At 35.4% G+C, this 18,922-nt stretch overlaps 1 protein-coding gene across 6 annotated transcripts in view; it reads left to right on the forward strand.

The window, feature by feature from the left end:
• LOC150091482 (tight junction protein ZO-3-like) overlaps nucleotides 1–18,922 on the forward strand; it is a 549,427-nt gene that overhangs the window by 474,422 nt on the left and 56,083 nt on the right. For all 6 annotated transcript variants that reach the window (XM_090375872.1, XM_090375842.1, XM_090375863.1 and 3 more), the window contains exon 23: nucleotides 13,145–13,246. In XM_090375872.1, the coding sequence (XP_090231998.1) occupies nucleotides 13,145–13,246 (102 nt within the window). The remainder of the gene's footprint in view (nucleotides 1–13,144; nucleotides 13,247–18,922) is intronic.

The following is an 18,922-nucleotide window of genomic DNA, read 5'->3' on the forward strand; positions in this document are numbered from 1 at the left end:
TGATGTCTGTGCGGCCATGAGGTTTGTTATGGTGGATCTATTTTCAACTGCAAAATGTAACTGTTTCGGCTTCTGTGGCATCAGCTGTATGTTTAATGCCGGAAAGTGGACCTTTTCTAGAAGTTTGAGGAGGGTGGAAGAAGTTGAGATTGGTCTGAAATCTTTTAGGCTTGTTGGTGCTTTGACCTTAGGCAGTGGCCTCACAGAGTATTCATTCCACTGAGCAGGGAAAACTCGTGTGGAAAGAATAGAGTTGTAGATTGAGAGTAATGCATCTAGAATATAGGGGCTAAGGCATTTAATTATGAAATGAGGTATCTTATCACAGCCTGCGGTACTAGATGGTCGCAGGGAGTTAATAGCATATATCAGTTGCTGTCTTGTGATGGAAATTATGGAAAGATCATCAGTAGGAGCAAATTGGGAGTTTTGGAGAGGAATTTCAGCAGAGGCGGAATTGGTATTGAATCTTGAAATGTAGTCCATCCAGTTATCTAGATCAAGATTTGAATTAATGCGACTGTGTCTTGATGAGTATGGTGCTTTTCCTTTAGACAAGGTAGCATCAGTGTATCTCTTTAATGCTGATGCCTTGAGTCTGTTGAACATAGCTCTTGCTCTGGAGTATAGGATTCGATCTAGGGTTGTGCCAGAGATTTTCCACTGCCTGTGAAGATACTGTTTGTTGTGGAAACTGCACGCTAGATCTTTGGTCCACCAAGCTCTAGTTCTTGGAGAAATGTGTACGGTTTTAGCTGACGCATAGAGGGTGACTGTATTTATCCATCTAGTGATTAGATCAACTGCGAGGATTGGGTCACATCCATCAAGCACATGCCATGGAATAGACTGCGCTGCCTCGAGGCACTTTTTTGGATCCAGAAAATTCGGAGAGAATATGATTTTCTTTTCAACAGTATTATGGCAATTGAAGTTGGGCATAGGCAGAACAAGAAGTAATGTAATTGGGTCGTGATCTGAATTGAAGGACGTTTCTGGTGGAATGTCGACTCTGCAAATTCCAGAACATAGAATCAAGTCAAGGCGATTGGTGCCTCTCGTTGGCTCCTCATTGATAATCGTCAACTTTAATGGAAAGAGATTGTTCATTAGTCGTTGAAAGAGAGGGCTCAGGTGGGGTGGAAGATTAAAATCGCCGCACAGTATGTGCGTAGCAGAAGGGTGTAACTTACTCATTATCCAGCCGGTAGCATCGTCAACTGTTGCAGTATCTGGAGCTGGGGGTATGTAGATTGCCGTTAAATCGATTAAACAGGCATTAAGCTTCACAGTCACGAGTATTGCTTCATAAAATAAGGAGTTGCTAGATGTGACGTGCACAAATTTCAGGTTGGAATCTTTGATGAAGATGGCAACACCGCCACCTCTAGATTGAGATCTTGACGTGAAGAACGATGAAAATCCAGCGGCCGGAGCATAGGCTATTGACTCCTGGTCAGGTTGAAGCCATGTTTCTGATAGACAGATTACATCCATGCTGTTGGACAACAAGAGTTGTTCGAGGGTTTCAAGCTTATTTCGGAGACTCCGGACATTTTGGTAGAAAATTCTCAGGGTGAGTTGAAAGTCAATTTTTATAAGTGCTGATCTATTTGTAGATTGTTTTGAACACCTCAACAGATTAGGCTTTGTGGAAATTATCCTGTTAATTGAAAGTGATTGAAAAGCAGGGTTATGTGGTGTCATATCAGTATGTTTATAAGCAGTAGCTGGGACAAGAAAGTGATTGGAGCTGGACATGTGGTGCAGTGGTTTTTGACAGTCGAGAGACACTAGTGTAGTTTCACAATTTGTTAGTCATGCAGGGGGGAGCTGTGTCGTCTTTCGGCTTTGCTCATAAGATGAAGTGGAAATGGATGGTTTTGGGTCTTTCGGTTCATAAAAAAGGCCTGATTAAAGTGCCAACTGGCCATACAGATGTGGATGCAACAGATCTGAACGCCCGACTTTCGCAAACTACTCTAAAGGATGAGTAATTTTACGTTTTCTTGAGTAAATTTGCAGATACTTTGGTATGCAGTTCTTTACTCATTGCAGCCTCAATTTCCTCAGCAGTTTTCAGTGGCCCCAGTCGGGAAATAAAAAGACTTCTGTGCTGGGAGGTGGAAGGCATGCTCATCAATTTCAGAATAGAGGACGTGGAGGTACCAATCCTAATCTGACACTTTTCCTTGATATTGGCAGGGTGGCTCTTAATTTGAAAGGGTGTCCTGGGGAAATGAGGGTTTTGATTAGCTGTTAATTGAGATGAAATAGAATGGGTAGCAGCGATTTTTGCCCAAGATTGTTTGTTCATGACAGGTGAGCAATGGCTGCTTTCAGACAGCAGCACAGATGGTAAAACTGAGGTCAATTTTGGAGGTAGGATGCTAATTTGGTGGGCTTCCACTTATGGATCGCACCTCTGTTCAGCTGCTTGATACGAATTCATGACCGGGACTTCGCTGCTTTCTACATTAGGGAATTGAGGTTCCTCTGAAAGGTGATTGTCTCCCTGAGTATTTGGACAACATTCCAATTCAGCGGGATTGTGTGAGGTCAAAATATCTTTCTCTGCGGATTGGGCGGTGATTTGAGTATTGATTCTGTTAGCTGGTTCATTTTGTTTGGAAAACACTTATGAATTTTGAAACATCCGGTTTTGATTTGCATATTGGTATACAGATCATTAAGAGCAGACATCAGTTTATCTATTAGCACAGGTATGAAATTTCTTTGCAACTCATCTGCTACAGACTTGCTTATTGACTCGTTCTGGATTTCTGGCCTTGTGTTGTCCTTTATGGACAGTGCGGCCGTTGACACTGTTCCTGGCAAAGAGATATCGGTTTGTATTAATGCATTATTATTGCTCCGGGCCTGAGAAACAGTTAATTTGTCATTGGTGCACGACGGTTGCAACAAGCATTGCGACGAAAAACTTATCTCACCCCGGCGTTTTGCAACTGATTAACTTGGGTGCTTCGTTATGATAGTTATTGAGGGTATCCGCAGGGTGGATCGGTTTATCGGTATTACGATTCTTTGAAATTACATCAGATGGAACATCTAGCGACAAAAGTTGTATACTGACCATGTTATTCATATCAGAATTTTCATTCATGTTGTTATGTTCAGATGGTCTGCTCTTGACTGCATCTACCCCTTTTGATTTAAGTTCCATTCCATGCATATTGCAAAATGAAGCATGGTTGTTCCTTGACGTGCACATCATATTATAGATCGTGGTAACTTGTTAACTGAGTTTTTTGTTCCGTTGTTTTTCTTTTTCAGAACTCATTATGAGTTCTTGTTGAGTTGTTAATATCGTGCGATTTGCTGTTTTAAAAGGTCCTGGTTGGTAATGACCGTATCTAGTCTGATTTGTAACTCATCTATATGGGATTTCAAGTCATGATGATTTGTGTACACAATAAATTACAGATTACACAAAAAAAAAATAATTTCACAAATATTCAAGAAAAATTTATTCTAAAAATTGCCATATAGAATTTACTTCGTTATTAATATCTGTTGTTGATCTTCTGCTTTGCAATAGCTGAGCGATAATTACAGAGCAATGATTTGGCGTAATGATCTGGATTAAAATTGAAGCAATGGTTTTCCATTTAGATGTCATAATCTGCAATGTGTTTAATTTTCAACATTATTCATTACGCTGAAAGCTCGCTCAGCTTCAGCACTGCTAATCGCAATGGTTTCAAAGATATTTCTGGCTTTCTTAATTGAAAATGTAATTTCACTCGATTTTAAAGATAAACTGTCTTCGACAAAATCTCTAAAATCATTAATTTTTATTTCATTTTTATCAGAAAACTTAAATTTCTTATTCGGTTTTCATTGTCTTGCCACCGAGATGAAAGTTCTTTCACATTCCATGATTTCGGGTAGCATATGTTTAAAATTTCTTTCAATGGTATTGTTATTTTCGTTATTTAATTTAAAATCGCCCTGTTGCAGCAATAACTTATCCTTTAAGGATAAAACAATGCATTTAATAACTTGTCACAAGGTAATTTTTTTACTTTCAATTTTGATTCCTTCAAATTCTTTCCACTTCAACATGATCTCAATTTTAGCTTCATAATTTCCTTCAGAATTTTTCAAATTAGCAATAGCATTGGTAGTTCGAATAATTAATTTATGTGATTCTGTAAAGCTTCTGAAAGGTAAGAGAGAAAGGATGTCGATCATTAGTGCTAAATGGGTAAAAAATTCCAAAGTCAATTTAATAATCTGGAATATTTAACTTCTGATTCAAAATGTTTGCACAAAGCGGGATGATTCCTCCAACCCACAATTGCCATCTGCAAGCTAAAAGCTGCTCATCATGGCCCGAACACACGACTGATCTTTATAGTTTCCACATCAAGTTCTTTAGCAATCATCCTTAATTTGTGCTAGTTTATTGGGGATTGGTGATACAGTTTTGTTTTTTTAATTATTGCCTGTATGCCATTATATTTTAGAACATTTTCTACACAGTGAAAGGCTCGACAAAGTTTCAAAATCTGCCAACATTTCATCTTCGTAAAGTTTATATAATATCTTAGTTGCCTCAATTCCCCCCCCCCCCCCCCCACCACCACGTTGCTACTCTCACTAGTTCTTTGAATTCAGCACAAAATGTTGGAATCACACGGCTATTCAGCTACTGTGACCATGTAAACATAGACAGGAGAAATTTACTGGAAGGCATGGATCACTCACTTCTCCGAAAAACATATGCCCATTTGTCGGAGTAAAGGGGTACCACAACACACGTTGACTAGAGACTATAATCCGTGTCGAGAATCTTCTTAATCCTCTGACTGGCTATGGAAAGTATATTGACTAGCACGACTTCTTGGTATGTGACTGCATAGGTTTCACGAACACCACTAACTTTGTGAAACGGTAATCCCTTTCACCCTTAATTCGCACTTTCTAATTACCTGAATTGCCTAAAGGCCAGAGGTGAGAACAATGCATACAAAGTTCTCTCTCCTAATCTGTTCGTTACATGGAAATTTTCTTTTCATTTAAAATATTTTCTATTTTCAACAGAAAATATTTTAAATGTAACTACCAAGGGGAATCAAAACAATCCGCTATAAAGAAGTCCGTTAAACAGATGTCGGACTGTAATTAAATCAAAAATGAAGCTTTTAAAATACATAACCGATCAATTGCGCCATTAAAATGCTGGGAATGGGGCCCCACTTGCCCTACCGTAGTTTCAGCTCTGGATACTCAATAATTGCATTCAGGATTTCATTTGCAAAACAAATGATCGTCTCAATAATGGGCTCTCGCAAGCCCACTATAGCTCACCACTGGCCTTACAGTCCTTGATGATGTCATCCATGCTGATGATGAAGAGAATGTCTCCTTGCCTCACACCCAATTTTGTCAAGTATTCTTCTGACTTTGTGTTGCCAGGTCTCACATAGTTGAAGCATCACTTATAGTAACTCCTAATGGCAGCTTCTAAGCTCCTGCTAACATTTTTCTTCACCAGCACTATCCATAACTCACACCATGGAACCTTGTCAAATGCATTCTCAAGGTCAAGGTGGCAAAGATGCATATCTGAGTCATGCTCAATAGATTTATCAATCTGCTGGAGCATAAAGATAAGATTCTGTGTGCTCCTCCTCTGTCTGAACCTGCATTGGGCATCCTTCAGCTGCCCCTCCACCTCTTTTCTGGTATTTGAGAATACAATTTTCCCGATATGCTAAGCAAGGAAATGTCCTGGTGGTGTTGGCACTCCTGGTTGTCACCCTTCTTAAAAATGGGCACAATGACTGTACTGATAAATCCCAGTATCTTCTTACTCTTCCATGGCAGTTGCGTCATTCTCGATAGATGGTGAAGTATATGTCACCCATATACTTCACCACCTCAGGTGCTATGCCATCATGGCCAGCTGCCTTTCTGTCTTTCATCTTTCATATAGCTGCACTCAGCTCTGCCAGACTGATAGCATTCTCCATGCTGTCTGCATCTACAATATCATCACATAAACTAGGAAAATTCTCACAATTTATAATATAGAACCAGAAGGAACAGCTGGAACAACAAAATCTATCAAATGACTCAAGTTGGGAGATATTTCAGTTGCAGTATGCGCATTACAGTATGTTCCATTTACAGCAGGCCCTCGTTATAAGGCGGTTTGCTATAATGCTGTTTTTATATTATAACCTATATCTCACTCTAACGCTCTCACAACTCACTATAACGCTCTTTTACCAGCTTGAATTTTTGGCATGTTTAATGAAAACGTTTCATCTGATGTAGTCAATAGCTTGAAAATGAATAGCAAAGTTTCCCACGCTCAGTGAAATTTTCTCCCACGCTAATTTAATTGCACTATGGTGACTTGTTATGTAGTTCTGAGATCAACATTTTAAAAAAATGATCAAGTATATTGCTTGTAATATTTGCATTATATGCATTTATCCGAAGTCTAGTCATCACTCGGTACAGTGTTAGACATCGTTAGTTTACTCGAACATTGTATCCTAATTAATGCAACGCTCTTACATTTTCGAAGATTAATAATGGCGGATAAGAATTAAAAAGGAACAACGTCTGGAAGCGGTATGAAGCCTACTAAGGTAAGAAAAATATTGAATTTGAAAATTAAATTAAATTATGCGTTTTGAAGCAAATCAATTCCGTTCAATGACAAGTGGATGTGTGCAATAATTTAGGACTGGCAGATTCCACTGTATGGACAATTATAAAAAATAAAGAATTAATTTTAGCAGCAGGAAAGACAGCTGTTCCACTGCAAGCAACTAGGCTGGCTATTATAATTGAAATGGAGAGACTTCTAAATAATTTTATTGAAGGTAATATCCAAGGCACAATTCCGTTAAGTTAAATATTATTAAAGAAAAATCGATTAGCCTATATGATGATCTGAAGAAAGCTTACCTTTAAAAAAATAAATAAATAACATGTGGAACCATTTAAAGCTAGTAAGGGCTGGTAAGGTAGATTTAAAATCCAGGAAGAAGCCGCAAGTGCAGATCAAGAAGGAGCCGAAACTTTCAAAAAAGAACTTCTAAAAATTATTGAAGAGTGGTGTTAAAGTTCTCAACAAGTTTTTAACATAGGTGAAACAGGACTATTTTGGAAACGAATGCCTAAAAGAAGTTTCATATCGAAAGAAGAAGAAAAAAAAAAAAAAAAAAATGTCAGGCTTCAAAGCGGCGAAGGATTGGTTGACCTTATTGTTGGGTGGTAACGCTGCAGGGATTTTAAAGTAAAACCCCTTTTAGTTTACTAGGAAGACAGCCAAAGTACAACCCAAAATCGACCAAAGTTACGAAAACTCGACAGCCCAGGGCAATCGGATTAATAAATTCATGATTTTAAGTTTAATTTTGATATGTAATGTAGTTACTTACCACATAATTATATACATATGTAATGGAGAATATTTTAGATGTATAAATTTTTAATATTAAATATTTTGACCGATATTTGTTTGTCTTTTCGCTACCGTTTATTATTGATTAGGAAATATCCTATGGCATAGATTGCTACTCACAAATACATATGTTACGTTATGGGAATACGACGCTAGCTTAGCACTGATTCACTTAGCACTCTGTTTTTCGGGAATGAATTATCAGCGTTAAGCGGGGGTCACCTGTACTTGCCACCAAACCCAGATCTGCATTATGATCTGGAACTCAACTTGCATCTGCCTTCTCCCATCTATTAGGTAACCTAAATGCAACAGCACACTGTGAGGTAGTATTGACATTAACAGACACATCACTGAATGATTTCTGAATCAAAACAACCTTTCCCTCCTTAATGATAGATTGCACACCTACTGATTTCTTGATCCATACTAGCACAACAGTAGACTAAATGATGTGTACTCTTTCCTTACTCCCAGTTTTCATGTGGGAAATTCATGATAATCCATTAAACAGTGATCATTGCTCATTGATCACAATCCTGCTAGCAGAAGCTCCTGTCATTCTTGCAGAATTCCAAGATGGGAAAAATATAGAAGTTTAGCTGCATTTGACTGCATAGGGTCTGCAAAATCTGCAATTCTCTGAACATTGACACACTTTCCCATTACATCCAAAATCTCGATGGAGAGTACAACAGCAAGAAGGGAACAAAATAAGGCATGGAACAAACCAGTCCTTTACAGGTCATGTACTGTATACAGCATTCTGTTAAAACTGATTGCAGTAGGACCAGATGAAATTCATTATGATATGATAATGCAACCGGGAGAGAGAGGTCACTCACCAGTGAATCCTCTTCTCTTCTCTTGTACAGCAGGATCTACACAGATGTATTTACAGACCAGTGACACCATATACACTCTTAGCCTTTTCCAAATCAAGTAAAGATGCCACAGACCATAAAAATTATCAACCAATTGTATCTGTAGAACCATAGAGAAAAAATGGCCACTCTCCTGCATAATACATAATATGGCTTCAGAAGGACTTGTTCTAGGATAGGCCATTCGGGAAAAAATGAAAGTCACCATTCAAGATGCCTTTATTTGGACTGAACATGAAGTAACTGTATTTTTTAATATTGAAAAACCCTATGACATTGTGTGGTGATAGTGTGTCTTACATGACATATGGACTTTGATGGTACTATTCCCTTTTTATCCAGCCTTTCTGTGTTCAGTCATTGTAAAACTTCAACTGCCATTTCTCAGCTCATCGGCTTACTTTTTCTATATCTTGTTGCAGTAGCTTACTTTGATTACTGTCATTAACCACTCTACCAACTATGTAACACCTGCAAACTTAGACATTAAGCCTGATATACCTTCATCAGTATCATTAATTAATAAATATTGGAAATAACAATGGGCCTAGCACCGAACTCTGGGGAACTCCACTAATAACATTAGTCCACAAAGAGCAGTGCCTGTTAATAACCACTCTCTGTCTTCTCCTACTCAACCATCCCTTTTATCCATAACAGTAACTTGTCTTTAATGCCACACTGCTCCAATTTATACAGCAGTCTTTTACCTGCAACTGTATCAGACGCCTTCCTGAAACTAAGTACGTGATATCCAAATTATTTTTTTTGCATCCAGTTCTTTTTGTTACTGCATCATAATATCCAATCAGATTGGCCAGACAAGCCCCTTAACAAATTTATGCTGTGACTGCAATATAATTTTGTTCTGTCTTGATGGTCCTATATTAATTTTTTAACCAGTGACTCCATTATTTTCCATGGAACAGACATATAGTTAACAGGTCTGTAATTACTCATGTCACCTTTTGATCCCCCTTTGTGAATTGGGGATACATTTGCACATCTCCAGTCCACAGGGTCCTCCCCTGAAACCAAGGATGCTCTCATAATTATGGCTAAGGGTTTGCTTAGCTCCTTTGCTGTCTCCCTTAATATAATTGGATAGATCCACCCACCCCAGGTTCCTTTTTTATGTTCAGCTTCAACAATTTCTCTTCCACTTTCCTCTCAGTTATCATAAAATCAAAAAAGAGTTTGATAAAATTCTGGCATCCCTTTTGTAAAGAATTCTTCATGTGCAAATGTAGATGCAGAATACCTATTCAGTTTGTCAGCAACCTGATCAGGGTCATCAACAGTTAAATCATTAACAAGTGGTGCGATATGATTAAACCCCTTCCTTCTGCTGTTAATATAATCATAGACATCCTTACTGCTGTTCTTTGCTAGAGACTTCTCATAACCTGCTTTAGCCAGTGACTTAGCTTGTCTACTCTTCATTGTGACTTAATTACAGACTAAGTTATATCTACCAAAAGGTTCTGTATCACCTGATAATTTATATGCATCCCACACATTTTTATTCTCTGCCACAAGTTTCATCAGTTCTCTGACATCCATTTAGGTCTATACATTGAATGGTATTTCTTAATATGAAAAGACTAGTAGTTTCTATGATTATTTCCCCTGATTGCTTCCCATTTGGAATTTGCTGTTGATAACATCGCCTTTTGGTCTCACTGCATAGAATTGAAAAACTGCCTGAGACCGCTATGGTCACCCTTTCAATGGCAAAATCCTTTTCCTTTACCAGTGATGGATGTTATATGCATATTTGATCCTTACAACTAGACTTCATTTGCCCTGCACTTGACAGTAATATGGGAGTGCAGGGGGTTATTTCAATGTGATAGTTGAAAGCAAAATTCATATGCTTTACTGCATTCAATTTTTCAATCATTGGGTATCTGCTCCCAATGAAGTTAGATGCAGAGTATTTGGTTATGCTTGGCTTATGTTGTACTTAGAGACAAATATTGTTACCATATTAGTAGTATTGAAATATTCCCTGGCAATCCTTTAGTATTTTACTGTATAGGGCAAATGCAATTTTAAATGGAAGTTTTGCTTTCATATATTGCTTTGTTGGTTGATAATGTGATTGTTAATGGAGGCTAACCGAGTAGTTTTGAAACATTTGTCCCGACAGTATCTCAGATTATTAAATGTACTATGAATTCAACTTTCTAGGTGATAGTCAATCTTTTTATATGATTTTGCCTAAGTTACTAACTTAGGCAAAAAAAAAAAAGGGGGGGGGGCAGTTGTTTCTAAGTTGAACATAACCCAAATCATTCTGCTGAGTGCTTGGCCTCAGTTCTGAGAGTAAAATGATCCCTATGGCTGAAAGCAGTAAAGTGTACATATTTTATTTGAGTTAAGATTTTCTTATTTGCTTCTGTGTATTGCAGACTTCAAACAGTATAGTTATTTTATCACTTATTACTCATTTGAAGGGGTCTGGGTTTGAATCCTTTAAAAATTGATTGAACTGGTAACGGTATGTTTGATCGGGTTATAGTCACCTCATTCCAGGTGGAGGAAGTAGGGTTCCTGCATGGATCGTTCCATGTTTTTTTTCTGAAGGCATCTTCTCTGTAAGCTGTTTTGTAATATTTTGTTGCTTCAAAGTAGAGAAAAATGGGCATGAACCACCTACTTTTTCCTAGTGGGAAACAAAATCTATAAATTACTCATTTTAAAATGCGATGAAACACCTTCTGTTTAATCTGAAGTAATTCAAATTTACTGCAGATTCTTATATATTACTATGTCTAGTAATGCATGAACTGGCCATTTCATGTCACTTTTGCTGCAATTTCAAGATACAAAGTCAGTCCCTGAACATTTTGATTACACCTTGTATATATATATATATATCCAATATTTTAAATTAAATAAACTAAAACATAAGCCAGTAACATGGCAAAAACTGTAGAGCGAAAATTAACATAAAAATAACCCAAATAAACAAACGAACGAAAAGAAAAAATAGACATAAATAGTAGCCTGGAAACCCTTATATAATTTCGAGTTTTAAATCCAATTAACAAAAACTGTACAAGTTTTAGGATAATGCCAATTACATATAAATTTAGCGGTACCCCCCCCCCCCCCCCCGAGAGGTACCAGTTCCGAAAGACGTGAAATATCACCAAAAGAGGGTTAAAGACACTACCAAACAATAACAAAATCAAAATAAATTAAAATAAAATAGACCGACCATTATGCCCCATATCGACAGAGGACCACGAGGCCAATAATGGTCATGGAATCGCTGCATTTCAATTGCCATACAAATCGTCGCCATGGTGAAAAGATCGAAGTACCAATTCACCCTCCCTCCTCCGATCGATCCACCAATGCAGAGGATTTGCATGCCGGTGGTCCTTATGCAACGAAAAATAAACTATAGAACAGACAGCACTCTAGAGCAGAGCCACACCACTGACATACTGTAAGCTGATTCAGCTTATATAGAAGAAAAAAGAAAAATAGATGGCGACACAAGCGTTGCTAAATTAGCATATCGACCCATTACTATTGAATTATATTAAATGTTGACAAAAGTTAAATTATAATAAAATGAATAAATAATTAATTATAATAAAATGAATAAATAATTAATTAAGCATTCATTAGAGGCAGCAACTTGCAATTCCTCCATATGAAGCCGAAATATATACTATCATTGAATCATATTAAATATTAACATAAGTTAAATTATAATAAAGTGAATAAATAAATAATTAAGCATTCATTAGAGGCAGCGATATGCAATTCCTCCATATGAAGCTGAAATACATCCAATATTTTAAATTAAATAAACTAAAACATAAGCCAGTAACATGGCAAAAACTGTAGAGCAAAAATTAACATAAAAATAACCCAAATAAACAAACGAACGAAAAGAAAAAATAGACATAAATAGTAGCCTGGAAACCCTTATATAATTTCGAGTTTTAAATCCAATTAACAAAAATATATATATATATATATATATGTATAAAAATTTTTTTTTTTTTCCTTTTTTGGTCATTCTTATATTAAAATTGTTGAGATATTGGCCCTGTGACTGCAGTGGCTTTAATAAATTTATTAATTGATTTTGACAATACTTTTACTTGTAAGCTATAAAAGAAATTATGGGGGGGTGAGAAATATAGGCAAATACAGTCATTATTTTTATTATTTTATTTTTTATATTTAAATATTAATATTATATTACATTCACATACATTATATTTACAAACATAAATTTTTAAATAGAGTCATTATTATTATTATTATTTTATTTTTTTATATTTACATACATCAACAGGAACCATATCCTTAGGAAATGTTTCACAAGGTTCTCTTTATGCCAATACAAAATTGTTGAAGTGAAATATTTACACTTAAACAATTTTTTAAACACTGCATTCACAGTGTGGTTCACCATCACATTATGAATGCAGTGCAAATATTTCTTTGCTTCAGCATCTGAAATTTTCCTTTAAGAAGAATTTCATAGTGAGATAAAAAAAATACAAAAAAGGCAACAATGACTACCAAAATCATTAGTGATAAGTGATTAAACAGATTATGGAACACGAGCTGTATAATTTATATAAATGTAAATCTATTATAATTTATATAAATTGTAATAAAATATAATAGCTATTATAATTTATATAAATGTACGTCATAATATTTAGAATATTGACGAATATTTTTTATGTATATTACAGTTTTTTTTATTCATGAAAGATATGTTCACAACTCATACTTTTTTTTTTTTTTCCCCTTTTCTGTTTAAACAACTGTTTAGAAGAAAATAAACAAGATTATGTTAGTCGTTCCAATATAGATCCATATTCTACTCTGACTCCCAGTGAGAGGTTTGGAAACAGAATGAATGGTGAGATTCCTGGTAAGTAGCTACCAAACCTGCTAATACTGCCAATACAAATTGGTTGGCATCTCAGAATTACACAAGTTAGCAAATAACATTTTTTTTTTTTTTTTTTTTTTTAAACTTGATATAGATATAAAGTAATATGGATATAATTATAATATAATGTATTATACATCATCAGAAACAACACTCATGAATATATGTTTGTTCATAATATTGGCTTTGAGTTTTTCATCTAGAAAGATAAATTATATATCATTTGAAAGTCTCAACTAGGAATTAAGTTTAATATTAACCAGAATTTAATGAGCTATTTTTAAATATGAAATTAATTAATTGATGCAATTATGCTTATAATATCCTGATTATACATCAATTGCCATTAATCAGGATATTATAAGTACAACAAGAACAGTTGAACCAGATAAGGGTTTCATGTGTGTTTTTATTATTTTGAGCATAAAGTTATCAAATCCAGAGGTAAGCAGTTTTTTATTTCCCTAACTATTCCTTGATTCTTTTGACAGGAAAAAAAAAAAAAGAAGTGATATAAATAAAAGATAAATAAAACAGCATGTCAGCAGGAAATGATTAAATAAACTAACTGCTGAACATTAAAATGAAACCTTATTTTTTACCATTATATCACTCATATCTTTAACTTGGTAAATAATATGTTTTTGAAAAAAAAATTACTTTATTTAGATATTTGAAAATGTGTATCAGTAAATGTTAGGAGTTAGTACTATAATTGTAAATTTAGTATTCTTAAAAAAAAAAAACTACATGCAGTGTAGTGCATTAAAAATTACCTAGCAGTAAACCAGGTTAAGACAAGTAGTAAAGTTACTCAGAATATAAAAAAAATAAGGCAGTTTGAAAAGATGTTGGCAAAGAGAGCAGTAATAAAGAATATTTGTCATTTATGAAACAACGTCATGTCACATTGCAGGAGACTAGTCTCCTGCGATGGTTGGCCTAGTTTCTAGACTAGGCACCTGCGAGGTGATCTGATTGAGGTGTATAAATCCTTGAATGGTTTGAACATGCTCAATGCTGATGGGATTCTTCCTCTTGCTCAGAATAATCACCTAAGAGGGCATAAATTCAAATTGAGGAAAGACAGTTTTAGGATATATGTGCGGAAGTTTGCTTTTAGCCAGCGGGTGGTTGATTGCTGGAACAAACTTCCATCTGTCATTGTAGAAGTTGATAGCATAAACAGATTCAAGGCAGAACTAGACAAACATTTGGAGTGAGTGGATGGGTGAAATGAGAAGGGGGTTTATTTTGGCTGATGCCATATAAGCTTGCTTTCTTGCATCATGTGCCCTTGCTAATTCGAATGCTAATAGAAGAAAGGGACTGAACCATGTTGGTCTATGGTTCAGTCTACTATGGGATAGCTTTGGTAGCATATTTGATTATCCCAATTGATAGCAGATCAGCAAAATCAATTTTTTGCATCATTATTTATATATGAGCATTCCTTTAAACTTCATAGACTACTACCTGGATAACAGGTATTAGGAACTAGGTGATTGTGTGTTTAATAAGAAAGGACTGATAAAGAAATTGTCATGCTTGATGTGAAAAAGAGATGAAGGGTTTTATCCATTGCTGTTAAAGAAGGCATCAGTGTAGTGTGTCTAGAAGCAAAATTTCAGAAATAGAGTAAATTTAAATAAATCAGAACAAATAACTTTTTTTTTTTTTTTTTTTTTAAGACTGATGCGAATAAGCCTAGATTATTTTATTGATTTGCCTTTATTAATCATAATAGTGTATAATAAAGTTAATCAGTGATCTCATTGCTTTGGTTGTGGAATTATTATTAAAACTAAGTTCCCATTTTTGAAGAATGCTATTGTTTAATATAAATTAGTAAGGGAAAATGGCCAATTTGTTCTGAGAATGAATTGGCTATTTTCCCACAAGTTCTGTTTAGCTCCCAAATGACCAACAGTTACAGACATTTTCATGCAAAATGTGTCAACTAGTACCAAAAATTATATAAATTATTTTTGGTACTACCTAAGTTTAGTTTAGTGTTTATAAATCCATACTGATCATTTAGAACAGTGGTGTCCAACCTACGGCCCATGGTCCGGATTCAGCCCACAAATAATTTTTATAAGGCCTGCATGGAAAGTGAACTAAAACAGCATCAATCGCCACTGCATATACAAGGAAAATGCAAGCGTCCAGCTGAACTGTATCAAACAGGTACATGTGGTTCAGTGCAGTCATATTTACGTTAAATACAGTTATGTATTTTGATATAGCTTGTTCATTGCATTGAATTAATTATTAATTTGTATTGAATTTTTAAAAAAAATTTAATTTAAATTTAATTTTAATTTAAAAAATTAAAAAATGTTCCAAAAGGGGAAAATCGATTTGGAGTGTTGTGTTTTTAATCCAAGGCGGACTGAAAACGATTTCTTCATGGATTACCACGAAAAAGCAGTGTGTTTGGGGTGTCAGGAGATTGTGTGACTTTTTAAAGAATATAATTTAAAACGAAACTGATTCCAATCGTAAATCTTATGATCAACATAAAGGAATGCTGCGAAAAGAAAAGTGTTCAAAGTTACAAAACGAATTAAGAAAACAACAAAACATACTGAAAATGTATCAGTCAAGAAATTTATCTGCTGTACGTGCCAGTTATCAAGTTGCACATTTGATTGCTTTTGAAAGTAAACCATTCAACGATGTTGAATTTGTTAAGCATTTTTTGTTAAAACTTGTGGAAGAAATTTGTCTGGAGAAACGAACAATGATACAAGACATTAGTTTGTCTCAACAAACAATTATGCGAAGAGTAGAAGATATTGGAAAGAATTTGTCCGAACAACTTTTGGAAAACATAAAACAAATGAAATATTTTAGTGTGGCACTGGATGACAATGCTGATGTAAATGGCACAGCCCAACTCCTCAAATTCATATGTGGAATTAATGATAATTTGTACCAGTTGAAGATTTAGCTGATCTACAGAGTATGCGCGGAACAACTACAGGTGAAAATCTTTTTGAAAATTTTTTCCAATCTATCGAAGAGTTAAGATTAAATATTGAAAACCTGGTAGGAGTCACTACTGGCAGTGCAAAAAAATATGAGTGCTAAAAACATTGGGATTATGGGTAGAACAACCAAGAAAATGATAGATGTCGGAGCTGAAACTTTGATTGGAGTTCACTACATTGTGCATCAAGAAGCTCTTTATGGAAAAGTTTGATCTCCAACATGTTATGAATGTGGTTATTTCAACTGTACATTTTACAAGATCACATGGCCTTAATGTGGCTGTTGAAACATCACCGAATGTTTCACACAAGAAAGGTGGAAACCAATAAAACAACTATCAAATATGGATTGGCTGTTTGATCTTGCAATTCATACATACATTTTTAGTAATTTAAATGCTCTTAATTTAAAATTACAAGGGAAAATTGGTCTGATTTGTTTGGTGATATCAAATCATTTCAGAATAAGTTGCTATTATTTAAATCCTAGTCAAGCAAGACCATTTAGTTCACTTTGAATGTTGTACTGAGCTAAAGGGGAAACACATTTGCAAAGATCGTTGCCTTTCGTTATTACAATTACTTTTTGACAAGTTTGAAAGTTCTGATATCAAATCCCATGAAAAAACATAAACTTTTGTTTGAGAACCCATTTACTTCTATGGCTGATAAGTACAATCCCAGATTGCAACTTGAAATTATTGATCATCAAGCCAAAATATGATTTAAAAATAAGTATATAGACTGCGAAAATAGACTATTTGAATTCTACAAGGTTTCCCATCTGAAGGTTTTCCGTTAATAAAAGAAAATGCCACGAAAATAGCTACTTTGTTCAGTCATAACATGACTGAACTTTGAACAAAGTCATGACTTGCAAACATATCAATGTATGTTTGCAAGCAGATTTTTTTTCACTCGTAAAATCAAATAAATTTTTAAAAAGAAACAGAATAACAGATGAGCATTTTTTTTTAATGAAAACCTCAAACACAAGAGGTATTAGAACCTATAGTACCGTGCATGGGTTGGAGACGAAAGAAAATATTTGTTGACATTAGACTTCAACTTCTGTAGACTGTAATTTTCAGGAAATACGTATGAAGGAAGGTTGTTCTAGAAAACGGCAGTTGAATGAATAAACGAGGGAGATGAAAAGTTGGTTCTGTGAGTTTGAAGTTGGACAGTAAATGTATGTTGGTTGGTGGCGACACGTGTTCGGATTATTTTTAAAGAGAGAGTGGGAATTATTGAAGCAAATTCAGAAGAACAGTGCCCGTGGAAGTATCTGTAGAAAAGGCATGCAGCAGAAACAGTACATCTATGAGACTGCAAGTGGAGAGACTCTGTTAGAGATGAGTCATTAATTAACCTAATTGCCCTCTTCTGAATGGAATCTAGAAGCCTGAGAGAGGTTTTGGGGGCACCACCCCAGATGTGGGAACAATATTCCATGGCAGGGCAGATTTGCGATTTATACAGAGTGAACAGCTGTTTGAAAGAAAAGTAACGCCGAGAGCGAAAAAGAGAAAACCAAGTTTTTTTTGATGCAGAGGAATTAATATTTGTAATGTGTTTGTGCCAAGTCAGGGTAATCCCGAAAAGAGATATATCGTCTTGCCAAGAAATCACAGTGTCACCAAAGATAAGCATAGGAACAGAAGAATCCTTTTTTGCAAGATACAGGACTGAGTTTTAGAAGGATTGAAATCAAGTAAGTTGTGTTTACCCCACTGGAGATAGGCATTTAAGGAATTGATTGCGGATATTCGAGAAGTTGAAGCTGATTGAGCAGGGCAAGGTTTGTCAAAATGGAAAGTGGAATGCAATGTGCTATCATCAGCAAAACTATAGATAGGATTCCTGATCAATGAAAGAAGGTCATTAATATACAAGAGGAAAAGAATGGAGGGAAAGAACTGAAAATTAGGGGACACTAGCATTAGTAGTGAAGTTAGAAGACAGAGTGCCATCTACCATCACCCTGAGTGAGCGTTCAGAGAGAAAACTGGATAATCGATTACAAAGAACAGTTGGCAAACCATAAGATGGAAGCTTGTTTAGAAGGTCTCTATGCCAAACACGATCGAAAGCCTTTGAGATGTCAAGAAAGTTCGGTGAAACTGCCTGTGTTTCACCAAACTTTTCCATTGAATTTGTCCTTAAATTGGTAGGCCAGAATATCACCTGTGGTTCGACACTGATGGAATCCATACTGGCGATCGTTGATCAGACGGATGGTTTCTAGATAGTTTAAGAGTTGATGGTTACGTCATTTCTCCATTACTATAGAAAGAGTAGAAATAATTTGATGGGAGGGATTTGTCACCCTTTTTAGGAACTGGCTGGATATGAGCAAATTTCCAAGCAGAAGGAAAAACACCTTTGGAATAAAAAAAAGTGAATAAAGGTGGCATAGAACAGGAGTAAATTCAGGAGCACAGGTGTGGAGAAATGCCATCAGGACCTGGAGCTCCATTGAGAAATACCATCAGTACATAATCTTCATTATGTATTGAGTTTGGTGTCACAAATTTGCAACCAAATTTTGAACAATTATTAAAAATATCCAGTCTCAGTCATCTCATTAAATGTTAAGTTTTGTCCAGTAAATGTTACTGTGTATTGTACTTAATAAAATTTTTGAATATTTCAGTTT

Source organism: Mastigoproctus giganteus, chromosome 1 (genome assembly GCF_048544385.1).
Source record: "Mastigoproctus giganteus isolate SK-2022 chromosome 1, ASM4854438v1, whole genome shotgun sequence".
NCBI lineage: Eukaryota > Metazoa > Arthropoda > Arachnida > Uropygi > Thelyphonidae > Mastigoproctus > Mastigoproctus giganteus.